Source organism: Chironomus tepperi, unplaced genomic scaffold (assembly GCF_022539635.2).
Source record: "Chironomus tepperi strain 1889 unplaced genomic scaffold, CSIRO-AGI_Ctep_v1 contig_73, whole genome shotgun sequence".
Classification (NCBI taxonomy): domain Eukaryota; kingdom Metazoa; phylum Arthropoda; class Insecta; order Diptera; family Chironomidae; genus Chironomus; species Chironomus tepperi.
In genome coordinates, this window is record NW_027226195.1 from 1,467,398 (window position 1) to 1,492,222 (window position 24,825).

At 32.8% G+C, this 24,825-nt stretch overlaps 5 protein-coding genes across 6 annotated transcripts; 2 read left to right on the plus strand and 3 right to left on the minus strand.

Moving 5' to 3' along the window:
- Positions 1-294: 294 nt before the first annotated feature.
- On the plus strand, positions 295-16,257 carry Sos (Son of sevenless). The gene is made up of 20 exons (XM_070653900.1): positions 295-573; positions 661-777; positions 902-949; positions 1,027-1,119; positions 1,183-1,347; positions 2,104-2,434; positions 2,563-4,190; positions 4,300-4,767; positions 4,825-4,941; positions 5,000-5,926; positions 6,002-6,201; positions 6,394-6,465; positions 10,369-10,570; positions 10,687-11,464; positions 11,530-12,102; positions 12,161-12,615; positions 12,792-14,772; positions 14,958-15,327; positions 15,385-15,757; positions 15,815-16,257. The coding sequence occupies exons 1-20, from the start codon at positions 529-531 to the stop codon at positions 15,980-15,982; spliced, it is 9,111 nt and encodes a 3,036-aa protein (XP_070510001.1). The 5' UTR covers positions 295-528; the 3' UTR covers positions 15,983-16,257.
- On the minus strand, positions 6,932-8,554 carry Arpc1 (Actin-related protein 2/3 complex, subunit 1A). The gene is made up of 3 exons (XM_070653757.1): positions 8,398-8,554; positions 8,166-8,328; positions 6,932-8,102 (listed from the first exon to the last, which is right to left on the minus strand). Exons 2-3 carry the CDS (start codon positions 8,301-8,303, stop codon positions 7,122-7,124), a joined length of 1,119 nt encoding a protein of 372 aa, XP_070509858.1. The 5' UTR covers positions 8,304-8,328; positions 8,398-8,554; the 3' UTR covers positions 6,932-7,121.
- Positions 8,559-9,909, minus strand: LOC139100972 (uncharacterized). Its single transcript, XM_070653761.1, has 4 exons — positions 9,521-9,909; positions 9,025-9,450; positions 8,790-8,970; positions 8,559-8,733 (listed from the first exon to the last, which is right to left on the minus strand). Exons 1-4 carry the CDS (start codon positions 9,833-9,835, stop codon positions 8,639-8,641), a joined length of 1,017 nt encoding a protein of 338 aa, XP_070509862.1. The 5' UTR covers positions 9,836-9,909; the 3' UTR covers positions 8,559-8,638.
- Positions 16,258-19,893: 3,636 nt separating the features above from the next.
- LOC139100966 (uncharacterized) lies at positions 19,894-21,993 on the minus strand. Its single transcript, XM_070653753.1, has 2 exons — positions 21,969-21,993; positions 19,894-21,908 (listed from the first exon to the last, which is right to left on the minus strand). The coding sequence occupies exon 2, from the start codon at positions 21,709-21,711 to the stop codon at positions 19,894-19,896; it is 1,818 nt and encodes a 605-aa protein (XP_070509854.1). The 5' UTR covers positions 21,712-21,908; positions 21,969-21,993.
- Positions 21,994-23,351: 1,358 nt separating this feature from the next.
- Positions 23,352-24,814, plus strand: LOC139100973 (RNA-binding protein with serine-rich domain 1-A-like). 2 transcript variants are annotated; one of them, XM_070653763.1, is made up of 4 exons: positions 23,352-23,607; positions 23,669-24,236; positions 24,297-24,439; positions 24,497-24,814. In XM_070653763.1, the coding sequence occupies exons 1-4, from the start codon at positions 23,528-23,530 to the stop codon at positions 24,522-24,524; spliced, it is 819 nt and encodes a 272-aa protein (XP_070509864.1). In that variant the 5' UTR covers positions 23,352-23,527; the 3' UTR covers positions 24,525-24,814. The 2 variants fall into 2 exon arrangements, with proteins under 2 accessions (XP_070509864.1, XP_070509863.1); XM_070653762.1 differs by having other exon boundaries at positions 24,575-24,814.
- The last annotated feature ends 11 nt before the right edge of the window (positions 24,815-24,825 follow it).

Consider the following 24,825-nt stretch of genomic DNA (forward strand, 5'->3'; position numbering starts at 1 on the left):
ATCCTACAAACTGAGCAAATCTACAAAGAAGATGAAAAATTGTAGAAATCTTTGTAAACCTGAGAAACAAAAAAAAATATTTCTTTAAGAATCTTCTGTGAAGACGTTTTAATTGATTTTAGTAAATATACAGCTGAACATTGTGTATTAAAGTTGTGAATTGTGAGAATTAGCACTTAATAAAGTTAATTAATATGATCGTTTCATGATTTGTAAAGTTTTTGATGATAAATGAGAAAAAATATTAATAAAATTTGTAAACTGGATTTGGTCGAAAATTCAATGAGCAGTTTGGAAAAGAAAAGGGAAGCAGTCGATCAAAGTGAATTGATCTAAAGCGTGAAGAAAAACAAAAATAAATTAAATAATTAAATAAATGTCTGAAAAAAGAAGTTTTTTCTGCTTTCTGAGTATTTTATGATATCTCATAACTCTTGTAGCTTCACTAACTTCTCAAAAACAGAGTTAAAATCCATGAAAATTATTAATATCTCAAAGAAAAGTGTGGATAAAAGAAAACTCTAACTAATGAGCGAGTTCACGAAAGGAATTTTATTAAATTCACTTAGAAAAGTAAGAACAATCATTTAAAGACAATTTTCGTCGCATTTACATGATTTTCATGATATTAATTTTATTTTCTAAATCAATAAAAATCAGGTACTCGAACAACTTCATCCATCATTAACGGCTCACGATGAGGCATTGTATTATGTTGAAAATTTATGTCTTCGATTACTAACAAATTTATGTACAGATACTCCGCACACAATCGCTGTAAGTTAAATTGAGTTTATTAAAAAGAATACGGAATCAAGATATTAGAATATGTGAAAAATCATACATAAAATATTGTATTGCACAATTTTCTCTATTTTCTTTTCAATAATCAACTTTATAGGATGTCGAAGAAAAAGTACAAAAGACATTTCCGACACCAATTGATAAGGTAAAGTCTCGTAATTAGTTATATCTACTTATCTGGATCTCTAAATTTATCTCCCAATTTTCTCTGGATTTCATTAGTGGGCGCTTGCAGATGCTCGCGAGACAATCGACAAATCAAAACGGAAAAAATGCGTCTTGCCTGTGGATCGCATGCACACCTTGCTACAGAAGGTATGAATCGACTATAGACATGATTAATTAAGTTATGTTTACTGGATGTTGATAATTTTTTAGGAGGTGCTGCAGTACAAAATAGACAATTCTGTGAGCTTATTTCTTGTTGCCGTCTTGGAATACATATCGGCAGACATCCTGAAACTAGCTGGAAATTATGTAAAGAATATGAAGCATGTAGAGATAACACAGGAAGATGTACAAATTGCCATTCGAGCGGACAGTGTAAGTTAATAGCTAACATAAGTTATTTTAGATGATGCATAAAAAACAGTAAAAAAAGCTAACAAAGTTCTGTGGGAACTATTCATATTTAGCGAATATAGATCTATATCTTTAGTCAACATTATTAAATGATAATTTTGCGCGATCATCAGATTTTTGAAAGTCGTTTTTCATCTTATTTGCGAATCTAGTTTTGCTAAATTATTAATATATATCCATAATGTATATATATATAATTTTTTTTATCAAATGCATATTAATCAGTTTGATGCTATCACTAGATAGAATTACCATTTACTTTTTATCCGATGTTTTTTAATTCCTATATTGATTGAAAAATTCAAAATTATTTTTTCATGCTCTCATTTCCAAAATATCAAAATAATTATCAGGTGGTACGTACGGATTATAATATTCATTATATTCATTCTGTTTCCATTTTCTTCTATTAAAGTCGTTTTTTTTTTTCATAAAAAAGACTTCTTTTTTTCATTTCTTAATTTATGATTTAATTGACAAGTATCGTCGTTCTTCTAAGTGTGCCTGTTATTTTTTATGATTTTCTTTGTTGTGTCTGATCTTCATTATTATCGTTGTAATTAATTAAAGTAGCTTATGAGAAACATTTGCAGCTTTTCTTATGCTTGATTTTGTTATTTATTTTTCCTCTATCTGTTATCTTTTGATCATTTTTTTACGTCCTTAATCTTAATGCACATGATCATATTAAACATATTTCAATTGACATTTTTTCAGGTATTAATGGACATGTTTTATCAAGGAGAGAATCATTCAATTGTTAGTCCACTGCCGCCAATAACGCCTCGTGATGGTTTAACGTATGATGAAGTTGTTAAGGAATTGTTGCACGATGAAAAGCAATATCTTCGTGATTTACACATGATTATTCGAGTATTTCGTGAGGAGCTTATAAAAATTGTTGACGATCCAGTCAGAGAACTGGACCCGATATTTTCAAACATCATTGATATTTACGAACTCACAGTTACACTTCTTGGCTCACTGGAAGATGTCATTGAGATGTCACAGGAACAGAGCACTCCATGCATCGGCAGTTGTTTTGAAGGTAAAAATTATTAAAAATTTTAACGATTTTCTAAAATTCAAATTAGACTAATTTATTTGAATTTTTGAAAACCGTTATATATTTAATTCTAAAAACCCTGCAAACTAATTGAGTGATAATTCTTATAGAACTGGCTGAAGCAGAGGAGTTTGATGTGTACGTAAAATATGCAAATGATGTAACATCATCACAAGCGAAGGAAGCTTTATCGAATTTATTGTCAAAGCCAAAAGCTCAATCATTGATTGCAGCCGGTCATGGTTTTTCGGAAGCAGTTAAATATTATTTACCAAAGCTTTTATTAACTCCAATTGGTCACACATTCGTGTACATAGAATATGTTGATAAACTTTTGCTACTGACGACGAGTCAAGAGGACCGTGAGAGTTTTGAGACAGTTAAAGGACTTTTGGAACCATTAAAATTTGAACTTCAAAAACAAATTCCATTGTTGCCAAAGGAATCATTAATGAGGACAAATTCACGTGTACGACGACAACAGGCAATCGAGAAGACAAAAGAGCTTCAAAATACGGTAGAACATTGGGTTAAGGAGGATATAGGACAATGTTGTAATGAGTTTATTAAGGAAGATACATTAATGAAATTAGTGTCGGGAAAGCGCAATACGGAACGTAAAGTATTTCTGTTTGATGGACTGTTAGTGTTATGTAAAGCAAATACAAGGAAGCAAACTGTATCTGGAACTACAAATAACTACGATTTTCGTATGAAGGAGAGATTTTTTATGCGTAAAGTAGACATAATAGATCGTTTAGATACGGATGAGTTAAAAAATTCATTTGAAATTGCACCCAGAGAACCTCATTCTGTAGTTCTTATAGCTAAAAATGCTCAACACAAGAATGAATGGATGGCTGATTTAATAATGTTGAATACAAAATCAATGTTAGAGAGAATATTGGATAGTATTTTATTGGATATTGAAAAGCAACATCCGTTAAGGTTACCAAGTCCTGACATGTATAAATTTGCGGAAGCTGATAGTCCGAGCAATATTGTTCTCGAGGAGAAAGAAAGTGCTGGAGTTCCATTAATTAAGGGAGCAACATTAATAAAACTTGTTGAACGTTTGACTTACCACATTTATGCTGATCCTGCATTTGTTCGAACATTTTTGACCACATTCCGCTCATTTTGTTCACCAAAAGAGCTTCTTCATTTGCTCATCGAGCGTTTCGACATTCCAGACCCGAGTTTAGTTTATGAGACGTCAAATAGTGATAAAGATTTAGACGATAGGCTGCATAAAAGCTCACAACGGGAAGATTGGAAACGATACAAAAAAGAATACGTTCAACCTGTGCAATTTCGTGTCATTAATGTTTTGAGACATTGGGTTGATCAGCATTATTATGATTTTGAGAGGGATCCAACACTTTTACAGGAACTAACTCAATTTTTAGAATCAATCAAAGGCAAATCAATGAGAAAGTGGGTTGACTCAGTACTGAAAATTGTTCAAAGGAAAACTGATAATGATGAGAATCATAGGCAAATTACTTTCGCATTTGGACATTCTCCACCTGCTATTGAGTATCATTTGCAGGTTCCAGAAAATGAATTTAATCTTCTTACTTTACATCCTTTGGAATTGGCGAGACAATTAACTCTTCTTGAATTTGAGTTGTACAAAAATGTCAAACCTTCTGAATTAGTTGGAGCTGTGTGGACTAAGAAGGATAAGGAGACGACCAGTCCAAATTTGTTGAAAATTACTAAACACACAAATAATGTGAGTAACGTATTTTAGCGTTTTAAATTTGTTCAAAGAATGTTTTGAATTTTTGAAAAACGTTATTTTTTAAATTTTAATAATCTGGTAATTTATTTCATATTTCTAGTTTACACGTTGGATTGAGAAATCAATTGTTGAAGCAGAAAACTTTGAGGAACGTGTTGCAATTTTTACTCGTGCTGTGGAAGTTATGATGGTTTTACAGGAACTAAACAATTTTAATGGAATTCTCACTGTAGCATCAGCATTTAGCTCTGCTGCTGTTTATAGACTAAAATTGACTCAAGCTGCAATAACTAAAGTTCATGAGAAATGTTTGACTGAGTGCTTAGAGTTGAGCGAACATCATTATAGGAAATATCAAGAAAAGTTACGTTCCATTAATCCACCATGTGTGCCATTCTTTGGAATGTACATGACTAATATTCTCCATATTGAGGAAGGCAATCCAGACTTTTTACGAGACACTGTATTGATTAACTTCAGCAAGAGACGAAAAGTCGCAGAAATAACAGGAGAAATTCAGCAATATCAAAATCAACCATACTGTTTAAAGATTGATCCAAAGATTCGAGTATGTTGAACTTTATTATCATGTGATTCATTACTAATTGTTCATGTTCATTTCTAGCACTTCATTGAAACTCTTGATCCCTTTCCTGGCCAGTCTGTCAATGATATACAAAATTATCTCTTTGAGCAAAGTCTCAAAATTGAACCAAAAAATTGCCGTCAACGACTCATATTCGTAAGTTTTCAATATAATCAACTTTTCCACTTTATGCTAACAATATTTATTTTTGCAGCCCCGTCGATGGCCAGACTTGACACTAAAATCACCAGGAATTAAACCAGCACGACGTCAAAATAATAGCAATTCAATGAGTCTTTCCAACACATTACCATTTAGTTCAAAAGCAAGTCAGTTATTCACTAATAGTGAAGGAGAGCAATCGCCTCCAGCACACAGTCATTTGCCTGCATCAGAATTTTCAGTTTTCGCAAATGTAAACATTCCTATGGCCAGTTCATCATCATTTTTTGCATCACAATCTACTTTAAATTCAACATTAATGACCGATGATACGATCTCAATAACATCGGCAATAGCACCTGAAGTTCCTCGACGGTCAAACAGCATCATATCTATGACGACTACAACTATTTTTAATAAATATGATAATGCTACAAATAATTTTGATAAGCCATTATTAAGTCCACGAATTCATCAACAACAAATTCAGTTTAATACACATCCATCAATAAGTCCAGCAAAGCCATTAGATTCTCTTGTTGAAGACCTTAGGTCTATGGAAATGCATCATCATCCAGAGCAAACAAGTCCATCACTATACAAATCTAATCCATATCAACGTGCTGGAATACGTGCAAATATTACATCATTGGATATGAGCAATTCATCACCAAGCTATAATCATCCATCAAGTCCACAATTAAATGAACTTAATGGTCCACAATTACCAATTTCTCCTCATGTTAATGTTCCAAATGCTCACAATTTTAATCATATGCCACCGCCACTACCACCTCGAAAAAGACATCCCAAAAAGAATCCAAATGATTATATTAATTCACAATTAAGGCAAGCGTCTGATGCACCTATACTATTGCCTAGAGATATGGATCCACCACCCTTACCTCCTCGTACAACACATCACCAACCTCAATCACATCACAATACGGCAAGCAATAATTTTAATACATGGAATATGGTGAGTCTATTGACATTGTTTTGTACATTTTTCGTTGTTTATTTACATTTTTTGTTTTGTCATTTGAAATTACAGAGAGATGAATCATTCCATGGACATTCAATGACTCAATTAACGGCACCAGAAACGAGCACAATAATGCAGAGGAGAAATTCTGCTTTAGCTAATAATAAGGAAAATCAATCAACATCTAATTCTACTCAACCATCACCGTTACCAAATTCTATTAGTTTTGATTCAAAACAATCGCCTGGAACTGTGAGTAAGAAACAAAAGTGAGTATCGATAGCCGTTATTTTTTTTAATATTTGAAAATTTTATTTTTCGAAATTTTGAAATTCGGTATTTTTGAATTTTTGAAAAACGTTACTTTTCGATTTTTTTAAAATCTGATATTTTTTGAAATTTTGAAAACCATTAATTTTTGAAACCCGTTTGAAACTAATAATTTTTATTCTAATTTGTAGCGCATCACCGAGAAATCCAAATGAAGTTACTCCAAAATTGCCTCCAAGGAAGGATCGTTCAACCATGTTCCCGTATCCAAATTAAATGAAAATGAAATAAGATAAAGTAATTAAAAATGAGAGAAAAAGAAGTTATAAGAATTATTATATGCCATATAAAAAATGGAATTAATAACAAAAGTTCCAGTATCCATGTGATTTTAACCTTTGCGACAAAAAAAAAAAATATAAATATATACATATATTATAGAGTGTTAAGATAAAATGTTACTGTAAAATCTTTCCTGACGAGATGAAAAATGATTGTAAACACAAAAGAAAATATGAAAATTATACCAGAAAAGTAAGAAAAGATAATGAAAAAAATGGAGAAAAAAAAAGAATATATAGATAAATATATAAAGTTTCTAGATGTTACATAAAATGTGATTAAAAGATGATGCATCATTGCATTAAAATTATATGTGCTGTAAATAATTAAGACGAATGGAGAGGAGGTAGACGCAGTAGACGAAAACAAAAAAAAAAAGAATATACATAAATGATTCATCATGAACTTTTTCATTTTATTTTGATTGATTAAGATAAAGAAAAAGTTTTTTTGTATGTGAATGGATGAAGATAAAAAAAATGAAAAAAAAAAATCCCATGAGATGGAAATAAAAAATTCAATGTATGATTATAGAATTTGTAATTGCTTTTCATCCATAAACAGTCACAAAAATTATTTAAATTTTCAAGTTTTGCATCGAACGAGTCAATGTTAAATCCCAAATGACTAGTTGACCATCCAATCCTGATGTGCTGATCTTTGTTGTGCGTTCCTTGGTGCCAGCTTGAATTGCGACCCAACTGATGGCATTTTGATGAATGCAATCTAAAACTGTATCAGTATTTTCCAAGCGTGAGTTTCTGTCGAGAGACTGGAAGTGACGCATTGCTGAAACTCCACTTGCTTCACGTTTCTGTGATTCATCTAATTTTCCATTAAATGTAATACTGGTTCCGTCAAATGAGTAAATCAATGGAATGCAGCTATGACCGGCAACAATAAATGACATTGGTGATATCCAAATGCAGCTCAAGAATGGTAAATATTCAGTTTTCAGCTTTACAACTGTTAATCCAGAATTAACATCGACGCAGTTTATGGCTGAATCATGTCCAACCCAGCAAACTTTGTTTCCATCAGCAGAGAAACTAACTGAATGAACCCAACCACCGCCAGTAGTTGAATTCTTAAATTCAGCCATAAGTTGTCCAAGTGACATCTTCTTGCCCCAAGGAGTTGGTGCTGGTTGAGGCTCAATATCCTTAATATAAGCACTAAAAATGCGGACTTTATAATCAGTTGATCCAGCAACAAGAAGAACGCTATTTGGATGCCAATCCAATGATGTAACAGTACTTCTAATGGGCTTCTTAATATGCTTTGAGACCCACCAGTCATTCTCGCTTTCAAAATAGCAAACGCTGATCAATCGAGCGCCTGATCCACAAGCAAACTTGCTCTCACAAGGAGACCATTTTACACAAGTTGCAGCTCGATTGATTCTCAAAAGAACCAATGCTGGTTTCCATTTCTTGTCTTCTCCTTGAGTCCAGACATACGCGTTTCTATCGACAGAGCAAGTGACGATACGATTAGTGTTTGGTGCCCAATCAATGCCCATAACTTTCAAATCATGCTGATTAAGAACGTCCATCAACTAATAAAAGATACAGTGAAATTAGAGCAAGTGCATTGATTTTTATGTTATGTATAAAATTACCTTCCAGTCATTGCCTTCGCGTTGATAAATATGGACTTCATTGTTGTTTGGGGAAATTGCAATTTGGGAACGATCTTTGTTCCATGCATGGCAAGTTATTGGACTTACACTTCCTCCAAAGAAATACTTTTCAGTCATATTTCTTTTCTAATTATGATTAATTCTGTGATATCAAAAATATTAGTCATTAAAAACCGGGTGTGGTAGAAAATTTAAATTTTCCTTAAATTACCTGGTTCCTGAATACTTCTTGACTTTATTTGATTTTTATCGTTTTCCTTTATCCGCGGACTATCAGTCTACACGGACTTAATGTCTACAGATATCAAATTATGCTGAAATTAAATAAAATATGAAGGAACTGACTATGTTCACTTCACAGACCAAAAAAGCTTTTGAGCAACAAAATTCAAATTTTTTATTTACGTTAATTTTATTTTAAAATTATTCTCATACAAAGGCAATATTAGCTATTATACATTTTCATCTGAATCATCAGTGTCTTCTAGTTCTTCCTTAATCTTTGATATCTTTCTAACTTTCAAGTTGAAATTCTCATAAAAAATTCCTAAAACAAAAAATGTTAAGTTACTGGATCTGGTAAATAAGGATTGAGCAACTTACTTTTATAATAGCTTTCTGATACAGGTATTTCCTCATGTGTTGCTTGATAGGCATTCCATAGACCACGCAAACTTGTTTCGGAACTAAAGTTATTCTTTATGTGCTCAATCACAGCATTTTGTGTTTCTTCTCCAAATCCGTGCTTCCTGCGCTTCTTCTTGCCTCGTTCGTCCATGAAACTCTGCAATAAAAATTATGTCAATAACTGAACTTTATGAGATCTATTCAGACTTACTTCATTTTCCATTTTGGCTAGTGACACGTCGATTCTTGAATTTGAAATTTGAAGTGTCTTTGTGAATGTCATTTTGCAGACTTCAACACCTTTCAGGAAGTATCGACGAGTATTTTTGCGACGACTATTCTCAGCTTTTGTGTACTGCTTCTTTTTGGGTGCTTCATTTACACAGGAATTCAGGAAAGCGCATCTGCCTTCATATGACCCAATACTCCAAAACATATTAAATATTTGTCTGCGAATCTTAACTGACAGCTTCTTTGGATCAGTACATTTTTTCGGACATGTACATACATAACTGTCATCGAAGGATTTTGGTGTCACTTCTCTGCCTTTTGCATTTATGTAAGGTTTGTTTGTGTTTGCTCTCAATTTTCTAATTGCTCTCGTTTGATCTGCTATTAAACGCTTTCTTCCTTTTGGCTAAATAACAGAAATACAAAAGATCCAGTAAGATCCAGAATAGAAAATTTTCATACAAAAACAATGTTACCTTGTTTGAATCCGAAATTTGAACAAGTTCTCTTGTTAGACTTTCTTGTTTCACTGGAACAAATCCTTTCTTTCCTATATTAACAACAGACTCGAGTATCTCCACTCCCATACCATTATTATCTTCAGCCACATCAATATATTCCTCGTAAGTTTCTTCCAATATTTCCGTATCATTTTCTTCTTGTTTTAAAATGTGACTATTTGGTATAATAAAGTTAATATGCTCCGCATCTCCATCATTTGGATGTATATATTGGATATACGTAATGTTTTGTCCATCCGTAGTTGTATATTCCTCGTATTGATCGCCCATTCCCAAAAATATAATTATTTTTTAGGATTGTTTATGATTTACTTATGTTGTTACCTGACTGAGAAAAACGCGTTACAAACTTTAGGGATTTCAATTTCGAATTTTCGAAAAATATTCAATGTTTATCAACAATCGCAATTTATTCTCAATGGATCTTAAACTGTATGCTGTTGGGTAATCATAGCATGCAATGAAGTTGATCTGTGTGAATACAGTGTACTTATACTTTCTTTAATACTATAAATCTTAGGTATAATCGAAAAGTAAACAGTCGGTCAGTTGAGATCCCTAGTCTCATAAAAAAAACAGGAACTGAATTTGCAAAATAATTAAAAAATGATGTTTATCTTTAAAGTTAGATTCATGCAACCAATGCTTATAGTTGGGCATGTCTTTGTGCAACGATAAATCACGAGATAATAAAATAATCGATAAAAGTGGCAGTAATAAATGATTAAAAAGACAATTGAAATTTAATAAAAAATTAATTAACGGTACAAGTGAAAGTTCTTAATAAATCTGTAATATTTAAGTGTTAAGTGTATAACTATGGATATATTGACCACATATAAAGTCTTTCTAGTCAAAACATTAAAAGAGAAAAGTTATTTTTGGGCCAGAAATTTCTTCTTCATAGTTTTCCCATTATTCTTCATACTGATCTATCTGTTCTCGGACACAACGTCAATAAACCACAATTCTTTATCAGATATCAGTCATGTTCCCATAAATGAAGTAAGTAAAGCAAACAAAAAAGTCAATAAGGTGTGACTTGCTTAAAAATTTACTCACGTCTTGATGACTTCCTGCTTAAAATTTACTTACTTTACTCTCTTTGTTTATGTCTTTAGGATGAGCTCATTGCAAATATACCACAGGCTATTGATGATAAAATATATTTTGTACCAAATGACACGTACCATAGTCAGCTAATGGAAAACTTTCGGCTAAAGATTGAGGCACAAGATGAGAGAGTTACTGGATTTAAGTCTGAAGATGATATTTGGAATCATATCGAAGATTTAGGATCTCGTTCATTCATTATTGTATTTCATGGCAATGACTCCGTGCTGGATTACACTATAAAGTCAAAGAGCAACAGGTTTCAGACTGATCGACAATATTCGAAAGATTTATCGTCTATAACATCAAAAATTACGAATGAGTACATTAACTATGGATTTTTGGGCATTCAATATGCTTTGGACACAACATACTACGAAACTGTTGCTCAATCTGGCAAAACACCATATGTCGTACAGTTTGAAAGAGTTCCAATGATTCCACACAATCCAGTAGCTTCAAAAATCGACAGCTTGGGAATATTTTTCATTCTATTCTCATCACTGACATGCATTGCATTGATATTCACACGCATTGTTGAAGAGAAGGCATGTGGATTTCGAGAACAATTAAAAAATGCCACACCATACAGCTCTTTAAACAACGTCGCTCTGTTTTCAGTAAATCATCTTCAGATTTTTCTACTGTTCTTCATCTGTTTAGTCATCACATATTTTAAAGGCATTTGGATCAACATAAACTTTTTCTATCCAGTATTACTTATGTTTATATACATAACATCAATCATCTCATTCACATTTTTGGTCAGCGCATTCTTTGAGTCAAGTGAGTCAATAATATTTATATTACAAATGACAGCTGAATCTTATGATCTTATTTTTTAATTGCAGTTGCATTTTCAACGGTCGGAGCTGTATTTTGGTACTTTGTCCCATTCTTTTGCTTTCAATTAGCAACCGTCCAATGGAAGAAGATCCTTATTATCTTTCCTGTTAATGCATTTTATCAAGGCATTCTTATCTTTCATGATTTCACAAACTCTGGACATTACTTTAGTAATTCGAATTTGTCACAGCTTAATCATCCAAATGACGGCATATTTTCAATGATTGATGTATTCTTGTGGCTCATTATTTCATCAGCACTTTGCATATTTTTATACTTTTACATAATAAATGTATGTCCAGGGCAATATGGGATTCGTCAAAGTCCATTCTTCATATTCCAAAAATCATATTATGTACCAAACAAAATTGACGTCCATAGCGAAGTTCAGGCTCTCAATTATACTGCTAATGGCTTTGAGAATTTTCAACATTTGAATCAAAATGCTGTCGTCCGAATTAGACATTTAACAAAGACTTACAAGACATGGTGTGGTGATGCAAATACAGTTGTAAAGAATTTATCAATGGACATCTATAAGAACCAAATTACTGTTCTCTTGGGACACAATGGAGCAGGTTTGTTTTAAAATTTAATTAAATATTCAGTTCCTATAATGAAATCTTGTGTTTACAGGCAAAACATCTACAATGTGTATGCTTACAGGATTAATTCCCAAGACGGGTGGACAAATTTATGTTAATAACATAGACAACATTCAATTCTATCGATCGAAGATTGGATACTGTCCACAACATAATATCAGCTTACCATATCTGACTTGTAAGGAACATTTAGAATTTTTCGGTCAACTTAGAGGACTTTCAAGACAAAATGCTGATATAGAAGCTACAAATATCTTAAAGAAAGTAAATCTATGCACAAAGGCTAATGAAGTTGCTAAACGATTGTCTGGCGGAATGCTGAGAAAATTAAATCTGGCTAATGCTATTATTGGTGATACTAAACTACTTATACTGGACGAAATTTCTAGTGGATTAGATCCAGAAGCTAGAAGAGATATCTGGAATATCTTATTGAAACTCAAAAAGGACCATACTATCTTTATTTCTACACATTTTATGGAAGAAGTAAGATTAACTGAAATTTTGAAATGACCGTTATTCAAAAATTTGAAATTACTAGGTTCAAATTTTGAACTTTATCGGTATTTGAACAAACAATTTGAATTTTTGAAAACAGTTAATTTTCAAATGTCAAAATGCCGTTTTTCTCAAACTATTTTTTTTTTTTTAAATATTTACAGGCTGATGTGCTATCCGATAAAATCGCGATAATGGAGAATGGAGAGTTAATTGCTTACGGAACTAGCATGTTTTTAAAACATTATTTCGGAAGTGGATATACATTGAAATTGCTCAAAAATATGGGCGAAAATAAATTTGACAGAACTAGTGTACAAAACACGATAAAAAGACATATTCCTTCGGCTGAACAAAAGAGTAGCGTTGAGCCTCTTTATTGTATGACATTACCGTACAAGGATAAACATAAGTATGGAGAAATGCTTCACGAATTGGAAGTTAATAAGTCGTTGTACGGCATTGAGTCATTGTCGATAACAAACACGACTTTGGAGGAAGTTTTCCTCAATTCAGCATCAGGTGGAAATACAAAAATCGATGGAAGGGGTGATGAATCGGATGAGACTGACAATTCGTATCAAGTACTGAATATTGATGATTTATACAAAGATATCAACAGAAGATTAATTTATTTCCGTCAGTTCCAAGCAATATTTTATAAGAAATTTATTTATTGGATGCGTAATTTACCATTTTTCTTTACAATGGTAGCAATTCCAATCATTATGACTGGTCTGTGCTTTGTACTGAACACATATCTAGCAGATAAAACTCATGTCGCTTTGAAGCTTCAATTTGGAGACATTAATGATCCACTAATGCTTGTAAACTTCAGAGAGAATTTTAAAAGTCAAGAATTAAGACAAATTGAGGAAATTATAGGACATTTTAGTAAGGAACAGAAGATACAAGTAGCTATCCTTAGAGACAAGAATATCGATCAAGAAATTTTGGAAGTGGCTGACGGAAATGTCCTTAAATATTATGATAATCTTATTGGAGCTGTTAACTTTGAATTGAATGCTGAAAATGACCAAATCCTTGCTAAAATTTATTATTCACAGAATCTAATTCATTCAGTATCCTTAATGCTCAATTTTGTGGATAATGTTATGTTAAAGCATAAATACCCAAAATATTCAATCGAAATAACAAACAGTCCATTGAACAGACAAGATGAAAACTTGAATTATATTCAGAATCTTTATACTGAATTTGTGGCGATTGGATTGATGCTGTACATGATAATGTATCTTCCGTTTACATTTAAGGAAAAGATAAGTGGATTTAAGAGCCTACAAAATATCCCAAGTGTGATTTATTGGACTGCTTTATTCTTGAGTGACTTACTTGTTCATGCTATCGTTGTGCTTATTATAATGATGGTAACTACTTATGATCGAGAAGGCCTAGCTTTTAGTGGAAATGAATTGGAAGAAATAGCTTTATTCTTCTTTATATATGGTGCAACATGCTTAGTGATTGTCTACATAACAAGTCAATGCTTCAGCAGCTTGAGCAGTTGTATCATGTTTTTAAATTATTTACAAATATTTTCACTCTTTGGAATCATCATCATGTCAAATAGCAAGGAATCGATGAAGGAATATGAATCGATGATATCAATGTTCCACATACTGCCTGATTTTGCTCTAAAGCATTCATTAAAAGTCATTCATGAACATCACAAATTTGAAAGGAATCACGAAAAAGTTGGAAATACAAAGTTTTCGGATATCTACCTGAATAGCTATTCTGAATATCAACACATTTTTGACTATACACAATTTTTTGTCGCAAATTTCATAGTTTTTATTGCTTCCTTCCTCTTTCTGTTTTACTTCATTGAAAATCAGCAGTTGATGGAACAATTTGGATATTTCTGTTCACGTGTACAAATGTGTGTATGCATTGGAAAGGACAAAAATCAAAAGACAATCGAAAATATTCAGATGGATGAAATTGAGGATCCGGACGTGAGATATGAGAAGAATAGCGTGTGTGAGATTATTAGAGAAGAAAAGGTGGAACAGGATGCTGTAGTTGTTTCACAACTTGAAAAAGTCTATGGCGGAAACTTAAAGGCTGTACAAGATGTTAGTTTTACGGTTAAGAAAGGAGAGTGCTTTGGATTACTTGGAAGTAAGTTTTTGCTAAAAAGTGCCAGAAATTTGAATTTTTTTGAATCGGTTAAAAATTTTGAATTTTTAAAAACCGCTAAAATTTTTGAATTTTCGAAAACCGTTAAAAATTAAAATTTCTAAAATCCGTTTAAAGTTTGAATCTTATTTGATTTCAAATGAATTAATTTATGTCCATTTTTACAGTGAATGGTGCTGGAAAAACAACAACATTTGAGATGTTGACATTAAATCGTCCAAAAACAAGCGGAAGAACGTTCATCAACGGTATTGATGCAGATAAAGACAGTTTTATGTATCGTCACATGTTTGGATATTGTCCACAAGTTGATGCCTTGTGTGACTACATGACATCGAGAGAGATTTTGAAATACATGCTTATGATAAATGGATTCAGTCGATATGATCTTGATCTGCAAGTTGAAAAATGGCTGAGAAAGGTTGACATTGAAAAATATCGAGACAGGAGAATTAGCAGCTATTCTGGAGGAACTAAACGAAAATTGAATACAGTCATGGCTATGATCGCTGATCCTTATGTTACTTTCTTGGATGAGTAAGGATTAATTATATTTTTATAGTTTATTTGTAAATTAATTAAAAAATGTTACAGACCAACAACTGGAGTCGATCCAAAGTCACGACGATTTGTTTGGAGCTGCATTAAATCCATTCAAAATCAACAAAGAACACTTGTGTTATGCTCTCACTCAATGGATGAATGTGAAGTTCTATGCAATCGATTAGGAATCATGAAAAATGGTGAATTAAAGTGCATAGGATACATCCAGAAATTGAAAGAAAAGTACGGTAAAGGATTTTCATTGATGATTAAAATGAAACCAAATGTTCCTCAAGGAAATGACCCAAATCTTGAGCAAGCACAAGATCTAACAGACTCATCTCCTTCAATAATCGAGAGTGTCACTGACATTAAGCTACAATTAAATTCTCTCTTTACTTGTGACCTAAAAGATGAGCATGAGGTAAGACATGAACTGAAATTTCTTAAAGCCATGACTTAATTAAATTCTAAATTTCAGGGTGTGCTTCAATATTTCATTCATGCCAAGAGCATCAGTTGGGCCAAAGTATTTCAAGATCTACTCGAATTTTCAAATGACCATGAAAATGCAATCGACAGCTTTGCTATAAACGAGACAACATTAGAAGATATATTCCAACAGTTTAGATGTGATCCATGTGCATGACGATTCTAAAGTGGTTGTTACTTTTATAGACTGGTTACTGCTTCATGAATACATTGTAGCGAAACAAACTATTTAATTGGGTTCAATATTGCACAAAATAATAAGCCCCGATGTTTTGATTGAAGGCCTTTACTCTTTATTTTGAATTCTTCAACTATTGTAAAAACCTCTTTCTGTAAGATACAAAAATTATAAGTTTATGAATTTCCTTAAATTTCTAATATTACACTTACTTAAAGTTTTCCAGTAACAATAAACAAGAGGTTTACAAATTATTTTTTTAGAACTTATCTAATACCTAAAAAAATAACATTTATTAGACTGTATGCAGGTATTTGTTTGTTTTGAGATCTTACTTGTGAAACTTTCAGGTTACTTTTACCCTGAATCTCAAATCTCAATGTGCCAATTTTGAATCTCAATTCCTGCATTGAATAAAGTTTTTGTTACTAAATCTCCATTACAAAACAAATTATTATGACTTATTTACCAAACTAATTTCACTTATTACTGCTTAAAGTGATTATTTAATACTTAAATACAAAATTATTAAATTTAACTTTTGAATCACATTTTTTATCGAAGAACACTGAGATGATGAGAAGAAAATTCAAATTTTTCAAAATCGTTAAAATTTGATCCTCTCGGAAATCTCTATGTTTTAAGATGCTTCAATACCCGTCTTCATTAAGAAAAATTTTTCTAAAATTTTTCATAAGACTCTTAATTCTGTTCAATTTGATTTCTTATACTATAATTACAATTCTTCATCATTTACTTCATAGCCTAATCTTAAAATTTCACTTAATTCAGGTATTACATTCTTTATGCTTCTCACATCAACAATGGATCTGGTCTTAAAAATGTCTTCCACTTCATAAGTATTGTGGCCTAACTTCTGTATGATTTTGACTGGTTGATACTTTGCCGCCAGCTTACTCATCCAGTTATGTGCCCCACTGGACAATGTCCTATACTTTGCTAGTACCCATGTTGCAGGCTGAAATTCTCTTATGGTAGCATGTTTGTTGTATTCCTTCTTTCTAATTTCATAACTTCGCCGACTGTTCTCATATGCTAGTCTTATTATATCCTTATGTTGTTCATCATTCATTGGTGTCATGTTGCCATCAGAAGGTTCTCTTCCATATACGACAATAATAGGCCTTAATTTCGTTGCATCATGTTTGCGATTGTTTATTCTTGAAACAATTATGTTGACATATCGGTTCCAGCTTGTGTGATTTTCTGGATGTTTCAACATAAACAATGTTAATGCCTCCCCAATGACTCTATTTGCTCTCTCAACTGGATTTTGGTGTGGTGCATATGCAGCTGTCGGAATTGATACAATATTTCTTTCTCTCAAGAAATTTTTAAATGCTTCTGACATAAATTGTGAACCACGATCATGTTTTATGCGCTTAATGTTTGGAAATATAACAAAAACATTACGTTCAAGAAATCTAATTGTATTCTGGACATTCGCTTTACTTATGCATGAAGCAATTAAAAATCTTGATAAAGCTTCTTGGACTACTATTATAAATCTATACTTATGCTGTATTGTCGCTGGAAATGGGCCTTTAAAGTCGATCTGAATTTCTTCGCCAACTTCCTTAGGCATCCTGAATGTCGGCATAATTCCTTTTGATACATAATTTGGTGCTTTTATTTGAGCACAATTAATGCATTGCTTTAATCGATCCTTGACATCGTTTTTCATTGATTTCCAATGAAATAATTCACGAACTTTGTCCAACGTTTTGTCCACTCCTCCATGTAATACATCATTATGTGCCCAATCTATGGCTTTGTTTCTTTGACTCGGATGAGGAACTTCCTTCCAGTCTTCATTCATTGTGTTTCTATTGCCTGATTTAAAGAAGAGACGATGATGTTGTACTCTATATACCTGATATGCGTCTGGACGTTCAGAAACTTTTTTTTTGAGATTTTCGAAACTTTGTATGAGATTGTTATTGTTTTGAATCTCATCAGCTGGTAAAGGTTCTATTGCTTCTGTTATGTCTGATGCTATCAAGTCTATACGATAATGAGCGAAATCATCCTCATCGACTTCCTGTGTTTCAGTTGATGCTCTTGAAAGTGCATCTGCTACAACCATTTGTGTTCCAGCACGGTGAATAATTTGATGAGCATGTGGTTGTAGAAGTAATGACCATCTTAATAATCGACCCGATTTTCCTTTATAATTTAGTGTCTGTGTCAGTGAATGATGATCGGTCATTATTACTAATGGCTGCAAATATACATAAGGTTTAAAATGATCCAATGACTTTAAAACAGCCAAACATTCACGCTCATATGTGTGATATTTTTGTTCATCTTTTGTGAGTTTATGACTATAATATGATATCACATATTCTCTTCCTTCCTCATCAACTTGTGCGAGAACTCCACCTATGCCATACTGACTGGCATCACATTGTATAATGAAAGCTTTTGTATAATCAGGTGCTCTTAATACCGGCTCAGACGTGAGTATTGACTTAACTCGTTTAAAAGCTTCATCTGCCTCCATTGTCCATTGTATCTTTTGTGCCCTCTTTTTAATTAACGACGTTATTGGTGATAAAAGTGTTGAGAAATTTTTAATAAAGTGAGCATACCAGGTTACAGTACCCACTAATGAACGAACTTCTCTCACAGTTTTGGGTGTTGGTAATTTGTTAATTGCATCAACTTTAGCTTCATCTGGATGTTGTCCATTGCTGTCAAAATTTCGTCCAATGAATTTAATCTTCGTACAAGGTCCTTCTAATTTATCTGGATTAACAGTTAATCCATGACTGGCTAATCTCTGTGCCACAGCTTTTATTAAACTCAACATTTCATCAAAACTTTCAGCTGCAATAACAATATCGTCTAGGTAATGAAAAACTTTCGGCTCAAGGTCTTCTCCTATGATCGCATTCATTACTCGACTTTGCGTTGCTGCTGAATTCTTTAAACCGAACGGCATTCGTTTGTATTGGAACGTTCCTTTTCCTGGAATTCCAAATGCAGTCTTTTCTTTTGATTCCTCAGTAAGTTCAGTTTGCATAAAGGCATCTGTAAGATCGACACTAAAAAAGAAACTTGCTTGTGGAAAACGTCTGAAAATGTTATTAAGATCAGGTGAAATATATGTATCACGTTTCGTAATATTATTCAGCTTTCTAGCATCCAGACATAGTCGAATTTTTCCATTTTTCTTAGGTACAGGTACTATTGGATGTCTCCAGTCTGTATTTGCCGGTTCAATGTATCCTAACTGAATCCACCTTTCTACTTCAGTTTTCATTTTCTCCTCTATTTCAGGACTATATTGATAAAGTCGCTGACATACTGGTTTGTTGTTTCCTGTATCAATATGATGCTTGATGATTTTCTGACATCCCACAAATTTGTCTGATGAAAATAAAAATAAATTTATCGCTTCTTTCAACAATAATTTTTGATGTTCCGTCAACGCAATTTCATTTTCATCCAACTTATTGTTTGGATTATTGTCAATAACAGTTATGTGGTCTTTATACACAAGATGCATATTAAAGGCATGAAAAAATTCATTCCCAATATGACTTGCTCAATAACTTCAGGTATGACTAGAAATTTTATCCAGTGCTGATCATTGTTGTGCTTGATGAGTAGTCTAACGATTCCACTACATTCCATTCTCTGTCCATTTGCTGCCAATACATTACTTTTAGTGATATTTGTCGTGTTCACTAAATGTTGCCAAATATTCTTCGAATTTTTCCCACAAACTGAAATTGTTGCTCCTGTGTCAAGGAGTGCTTTATAATTACTATTGTTAATTACTACATTCAAATATATTCGTTGATGGATGGTGCGGTCTTCAATTGTAAGTATGGTTTGTGTAATTGGAGCTTTATCAACATCCTTCATTGTCCTGCTCCTCCCGACACTGAAGGTCTCATGTTTCCCGAACACTTTGGGCATTCCTTGCTGTTACTTGCATTTTTGTTTCCACATTTTACACAATGAGGAGTCCAGCTTTTGTTACATTGGCCTTGTAGATGTCCTTTGCAGTCACAATTCCAGCAAGTTTGTTTGGAAAGCCATTCTTTTTTTTGTTCCTTTGTCCAGGATTGATTCATTGCAGTCTTTCGCTTATCCAGATTTTCATTTATTACTAGCGTACGATCCTCTTCGTCCATCATATCATTCCATATAATTTCATTATTCCAAAAATCAACACTATCTACATCCATGTGTGAAGCATTATCAATCGTGCATATTTTATTTGGTTTTGGATTACTTTGTTTTGATTCTTTTGCCGTATACATTGACTGCATGCCTTCAAATTCTTGACAAAGTTTCTTCAAGTCTGTCATCGTAGTCACCGACATGCATGCCGTTCTTAATTCCGGTTTAAGTGACGACCTTAAAATGTATAATTGATCAGCTTCGGATTTTACTGGCTTCACTCTGCTCATCAATTTCGTGAAACGTAAATATAATTGTTGGAATGTTTCATCTGGACCTTGAGTTAAACTAGCAATAGCTTGTTCAGCTTTAATAACTCTATTGTGATCTCCAAAATCCTCAAGAAATTGTTTACGGAATTGTTCCCATGTATGGATTCTTGAACGATGAAGCTGCCACCAATTTTGCATCTCTGATGATAAAAGTATTTCCATATAGCTCAGGAAATAATCAATTGGTTGCTGCAAATTCTTTGCTTGTCCTTCCCACATTTCGATCTTATCCAAAGCATCCATATGTGGCTCATAAACATTTTTTCCGATAATGCTTATGATTGTTGCACTAACTTTATGTGGTCCTACTAACGATGACTCATTTCTGCCATTTAATAGAGATACTTGTGGAGACCAATTTCGATTTCTATCCAATTGTGGTCCATGCTGCGGAATGTTCGATCCCAAATTAACTTGTTGTCTCAAATTTCCATTATTTATATTGTATGAAACATCTTGTTGTACATTCTCAGGTATATTATTGTTGTTGACAGGAACTTGACCATTGTAAATATTCTGGAAAGTTCTAGGTGCGTACTGTTGTTGCATTGGAAACATAGGAGTTTGTTGATTTAAGAATGGTGTTGACGCAGGTGGAAAATATTGTGGGACAAAATATTGTGGAAAAACATTCGGTTGATTTGAATGAAAATTTGGTCCAGGTGTTTGAAATCCTACAGGAAATGTATTGTTCAATGGTGTATTTTGTTGACGACTGTTCTCAATTTGATTACAAACTTCGGCATATTTTGTATTTATTGTATCAACGATTTCCTGCACTAAATCCCATTCATCTGGATTTGTCACTACTGTTCTTTTCATGCAATTTGCTCCGAATTCTAACTGAACACCAATGGCATATGGACTTGCCCGTGATACTTGCATGCGATCGACTTCCTCTATCATATCGGTCATCAAAATTGAAATTTCATCGACTGTCGCACGATGATTCATAACAATTGGAGTAAAATCACACAAATTGTTTCCTCCTCTGATCCAGTGCTCATAATCACAACGTAGTTGACTATCAATTATTTGCTTCTGTTCTCTCGTGACCACTTCTTCTCTTTCGCCTGATACAAGTCCTCTTAAAAATGCCTCAGAGAATATTTGACGCTCTGACAAATATTTAGTTTGCACCATAAATTTGTATTGTTTTCTCTGGATCTTTGGATTTGGCTCCCTGATAAATTCAATGACATCTCTGTTATTGTTCATCATCTTTTAATTTGTTCCAGTTGTGCAATAAATTTTAATTCGACGCCAGCTCGGCCTCCCGTTGGGTGAAGTGATGTGTTTTGTTGCGAAACAAACTAATTTATTGGGTTCAATATTGCACAAAATAATAAGCCCCGATGTTTTGATTGAAGGCCTTTATTCTTTATTTTGAATTCTTCAACTATTGTAAAAACCTCTTTCTGTAAGATACAAAAATTATAAGTTTATGAATTTCCTTAAATTTCTAATATTACACTTACTTAAAGTTTTCCAGTAACAATAAACAAGAGGTTTACAAACTATTTCTTAGAACTTATCTAATACCTAACAAAATGAGATTTATTAGACTTTATAGACAGGTATTTGTTTGTTTTGAGATCTTACTTGCGAAACTTTCAGGTTACTTTTACCCTGAATCTCAAATCTCAATGTGTGAATTTTCAATCTCAATTCCTGCGTTGAATAAAGTTTTTGTTACTAAATCTCCATTACAAAACAAATTATTATGACTTATTTACCAAACTAATTTCACTTATTACTGCTTAAAGTGATTATTTAATACTTAAATACAAAATTATTAAATTTAACTTTTGAATCAAATTTTTTTCGAAGAACACTGAGATGATGAGAAGAAAATTCAAAATTTTCAAAATCGTTAAAATTTGATCCTCTCAGAAATCTCTATGTTTTAAGACGCTTCAACATGTTCCTCTAGCTTTACAAAAAATAATAAAATTAAATTCATACAAGTCATTAATTAAGTTAAATCACATTCCATGCACCAATATACTCCAATTTCATATCGTCAGTCATCGCATCGTACTATTCATTAACTGTAAGTCCTCACATGCATTGATTTTATGTACAATTCGGCTTATATTTTTTTAAAAAAAATCATGTATATCTATAGATTTTTAAGCATATAAAGATGTAATTTATTTTCTCTACCTAATAAAATATTTAATATTTTATCTTAACTTTAAATACATAGTTTCTCTTAATAATCTACAAGCTGTTAAGTGCTGCTGATGCTGTTGTGACTTCGTCGCATATGAATTCCAGATCCTTTAAGCCTCGTCTCAAAATGTCAATTGCCTTAACGTTGCTAACTGTCTGTATTCTAAAATTAAGTTTTGTCTCTTGCGGATGAGGTATTGTATATCCACAAAATTCTACTTCGGGGTAATTGGCAATGATGTGCTTCAAGACGTTGCCTAAAGTGTTTCCTTCATTTTCTATAACAAATGTCCTCGCACTTTGTGAATCATTCTCACTGGATGATAATTCTGTGATTTTTCCCATGTTTATTGATCTGTTCTGTTTATTAGAATGGCGATAATGTTGTTCATTAAATAGTTTCAGCACTTCAATGTTTCATGCTGGTTTCATACTTTGTTTTGTTTACAAACGATTAAAGTAGGCATGAGAATTCAAACGTATAACGACCGTTTTGCAAACTTAAAAACGGAAGTACCTGACGATCTCAAATTGTTTCCTACACTTCAAAGAATAAATACAAACTTTACTTGTACATTTTAATTTAGTTAGTTATTGTTAAATGACTAGAAATCCACAAAAAGTTGCATAAAAGGTTATCTTATTATTTCAAAACACATTCAAAGTTTAGTCGTTTATTTCAAAACATATTCAATAAACATTAAATTTTCTTTAAAAACTTTTGAATTGAATATTATAGTAAATAAGCAAGATACTAGTTTATTTACTAGTTATTTCGTTAGTGGAAGAGCCGATAAAGATTGGTGAAGATATATTTTGAAGAAGTTAATTAAATCATTAAAGAAAATCGATAAAAATAAAAATGGTGGTGGAAAAATCGCGCAGTGAGAAGGAAGAGAAATCCTCAAAGAAGCGATCAGCATCTAGCAGTTCCAATGATAGGTATTTATCAAAAAATAACATTTTCATATTGCAACATGTAAAATTAATCATTTGGTTCTAGTTCTGACAGTTCGTCAAGCAGCGGAAGCTCATCATCCAGTTCAAGTTCTTCGTCATCCAGCTCATCAAGTAGCGGTGGTGATAGACGCAAAAGACGTCCTTCACGTTCAAAAAGTCGTAGCATAAGAAAAACTGACTCAAAAGAAAGGGATAATAAAGACAAACCAAAATCCCGTGAACGTACTCGTCAAAGCACTGATAGAGATCGTGATGATAAACGCCGATCCAGATCACGCAGTCATTCAATTTCTCCTCGCCGAAAGCGTTCCCGTTCAATCTCACCACGTAGAAAACGTTCACGAACAATTTCTCCACGTAGAAAAGTTCGCTCACCAACTCCAAAGCCAACGAGATGTCATGTCGGCAGATTAACACGCAATGTCACAAAAGAACATATTATTGAAATATTCAGTAACTATGGAGAGATTAAGGTTGTTGATTTTCCACAAGATCGCTTTCATCCACAACTTGGACGTGGATTTTGCTATATTGAATTCATGAATTCAGATGATGCTGAGAATGCAATGAAACACATGGATGGTGGACAAATTGATGGAACTGAAGTAGCTGTAAGTTAATTGTGTAAAATTAGGATGATATCAGTACTTAATATATTTGTATAATTTTAGGTATCGCCAGTGAATAATCCAAAGCCACCTCAAATGAGACGATCACCAATGCGACGAGGAGGTCCACCAAATCGTAATCGTTGGAGGGATATGCGTAACAATAACAGACGTCGTTCACCAATCAGACGCTCACCACGTCGCAGGTAAGATTAAAGATTTTTTAAATTTATGAAGTCCAAAAAATTTTTCACGTCCAACAGATGGACGTCTTCTACAAACGGACCCTAAAATGAAAATTTAAATCAATTTGTTCTACAACAACCCCATACATTTTACAGAAGCAGAAGTCCAATTCGTCGTCGTCGCTCAAATTCGTCACGTAGCAGCTCACGATAAATGACAAAAAATTCAATCTGCATACTGATTTTAAAGATGTCGTAAATAATAATTATGATATGGATTTCTTTTGCATACCTACACACAGATTTTTCAATGTCTTACATACAAAAATATGATTGGATGCTGTAAACTACAAAATTAATAATTGGATCAATAAAGGACAAGAATGAATGAAACAAGCTGACTTTTT

Coding starts and splice junctions, on each gene's coding strand:
- Sos (XM_070653900.1), top strand. CDS start 529: ATGAGCGAGTTCACGAAAGGAATTTTATTAAATTCACTTAGAAAA. Junction 14,773..14,957: donor GTGCTTTGGATTACTTGGAA/GTAAGTTTTTGC, acceptor CCATTTTTACAG/TGAATGGTGCTGGAAAAACA. Junction 15,328..15,384: donor TATGTTACTTTCTTGGATGA/GTAAGGATTAAT, acceptor AAAATGTTACAG/ACCAACAACTGGAGTCGATC.
- Arpc1 (XM_070653757.1), bottom strand. CDS start 8,303: ATGACTGAAAAGTATTTCTTTGGAGGAAGTGTAAGTCCAATAACTTGC. Junction 8,103..8,165: donor GCGAAGGCAATGACTGGAAG/GTAATTTTATAC, acceptor ATCTTTTATTAG/TTGATGGACGTTCTTAATCA.
- LOC139100972 (XM_070653761.1), bottom strand. CDS start 9,835: ATGGGCGATCAATACGAGGAATATACAACTACGGATGGACAAAACATT. Junction 8,971..9,024: donor TAGCCAAAATGGAAAATGAA/GTAAGTCTGAAT, acceptor TTTTTATTGCAG/AGTTTCATGGACGAACGAGG. Junction 8,734..8,789: donor ATCAGAAAGCTATTATAAAA/GTAAGTTGCTCA, acceptor TTTTTGTTTTAG/GAATTTTTTATGAGAATTTC.
- LOC139100966 (XM_070653753.1), bottom strand. CDS start 21,711: ATGATGAACAATAACAGAGATGTCATTGAATTTATCAGGGAGCCAAAT.
- LOC139100973 (XM_070653762.1), top strand. CDS start 23,528: ATGGTGGTGGAAAAATCGCGCAGTGAGAAGGAAGAGAAATCCTCAAAG. Junction 23,608..23,668: donor TCTAGCAGTTCCAATGATAG/GTATTTATCAAA, acceptor ATTTGGTTCTAG/TTCTGACAGTTCGTCAAGCA. Junction 24,237..24,296: donor TTGATGGAACTGAAGTAGCT/GTAAGTTAATTG, acceptor GTATAATTTTAG/GTATCGCCAGTGAATAATCC.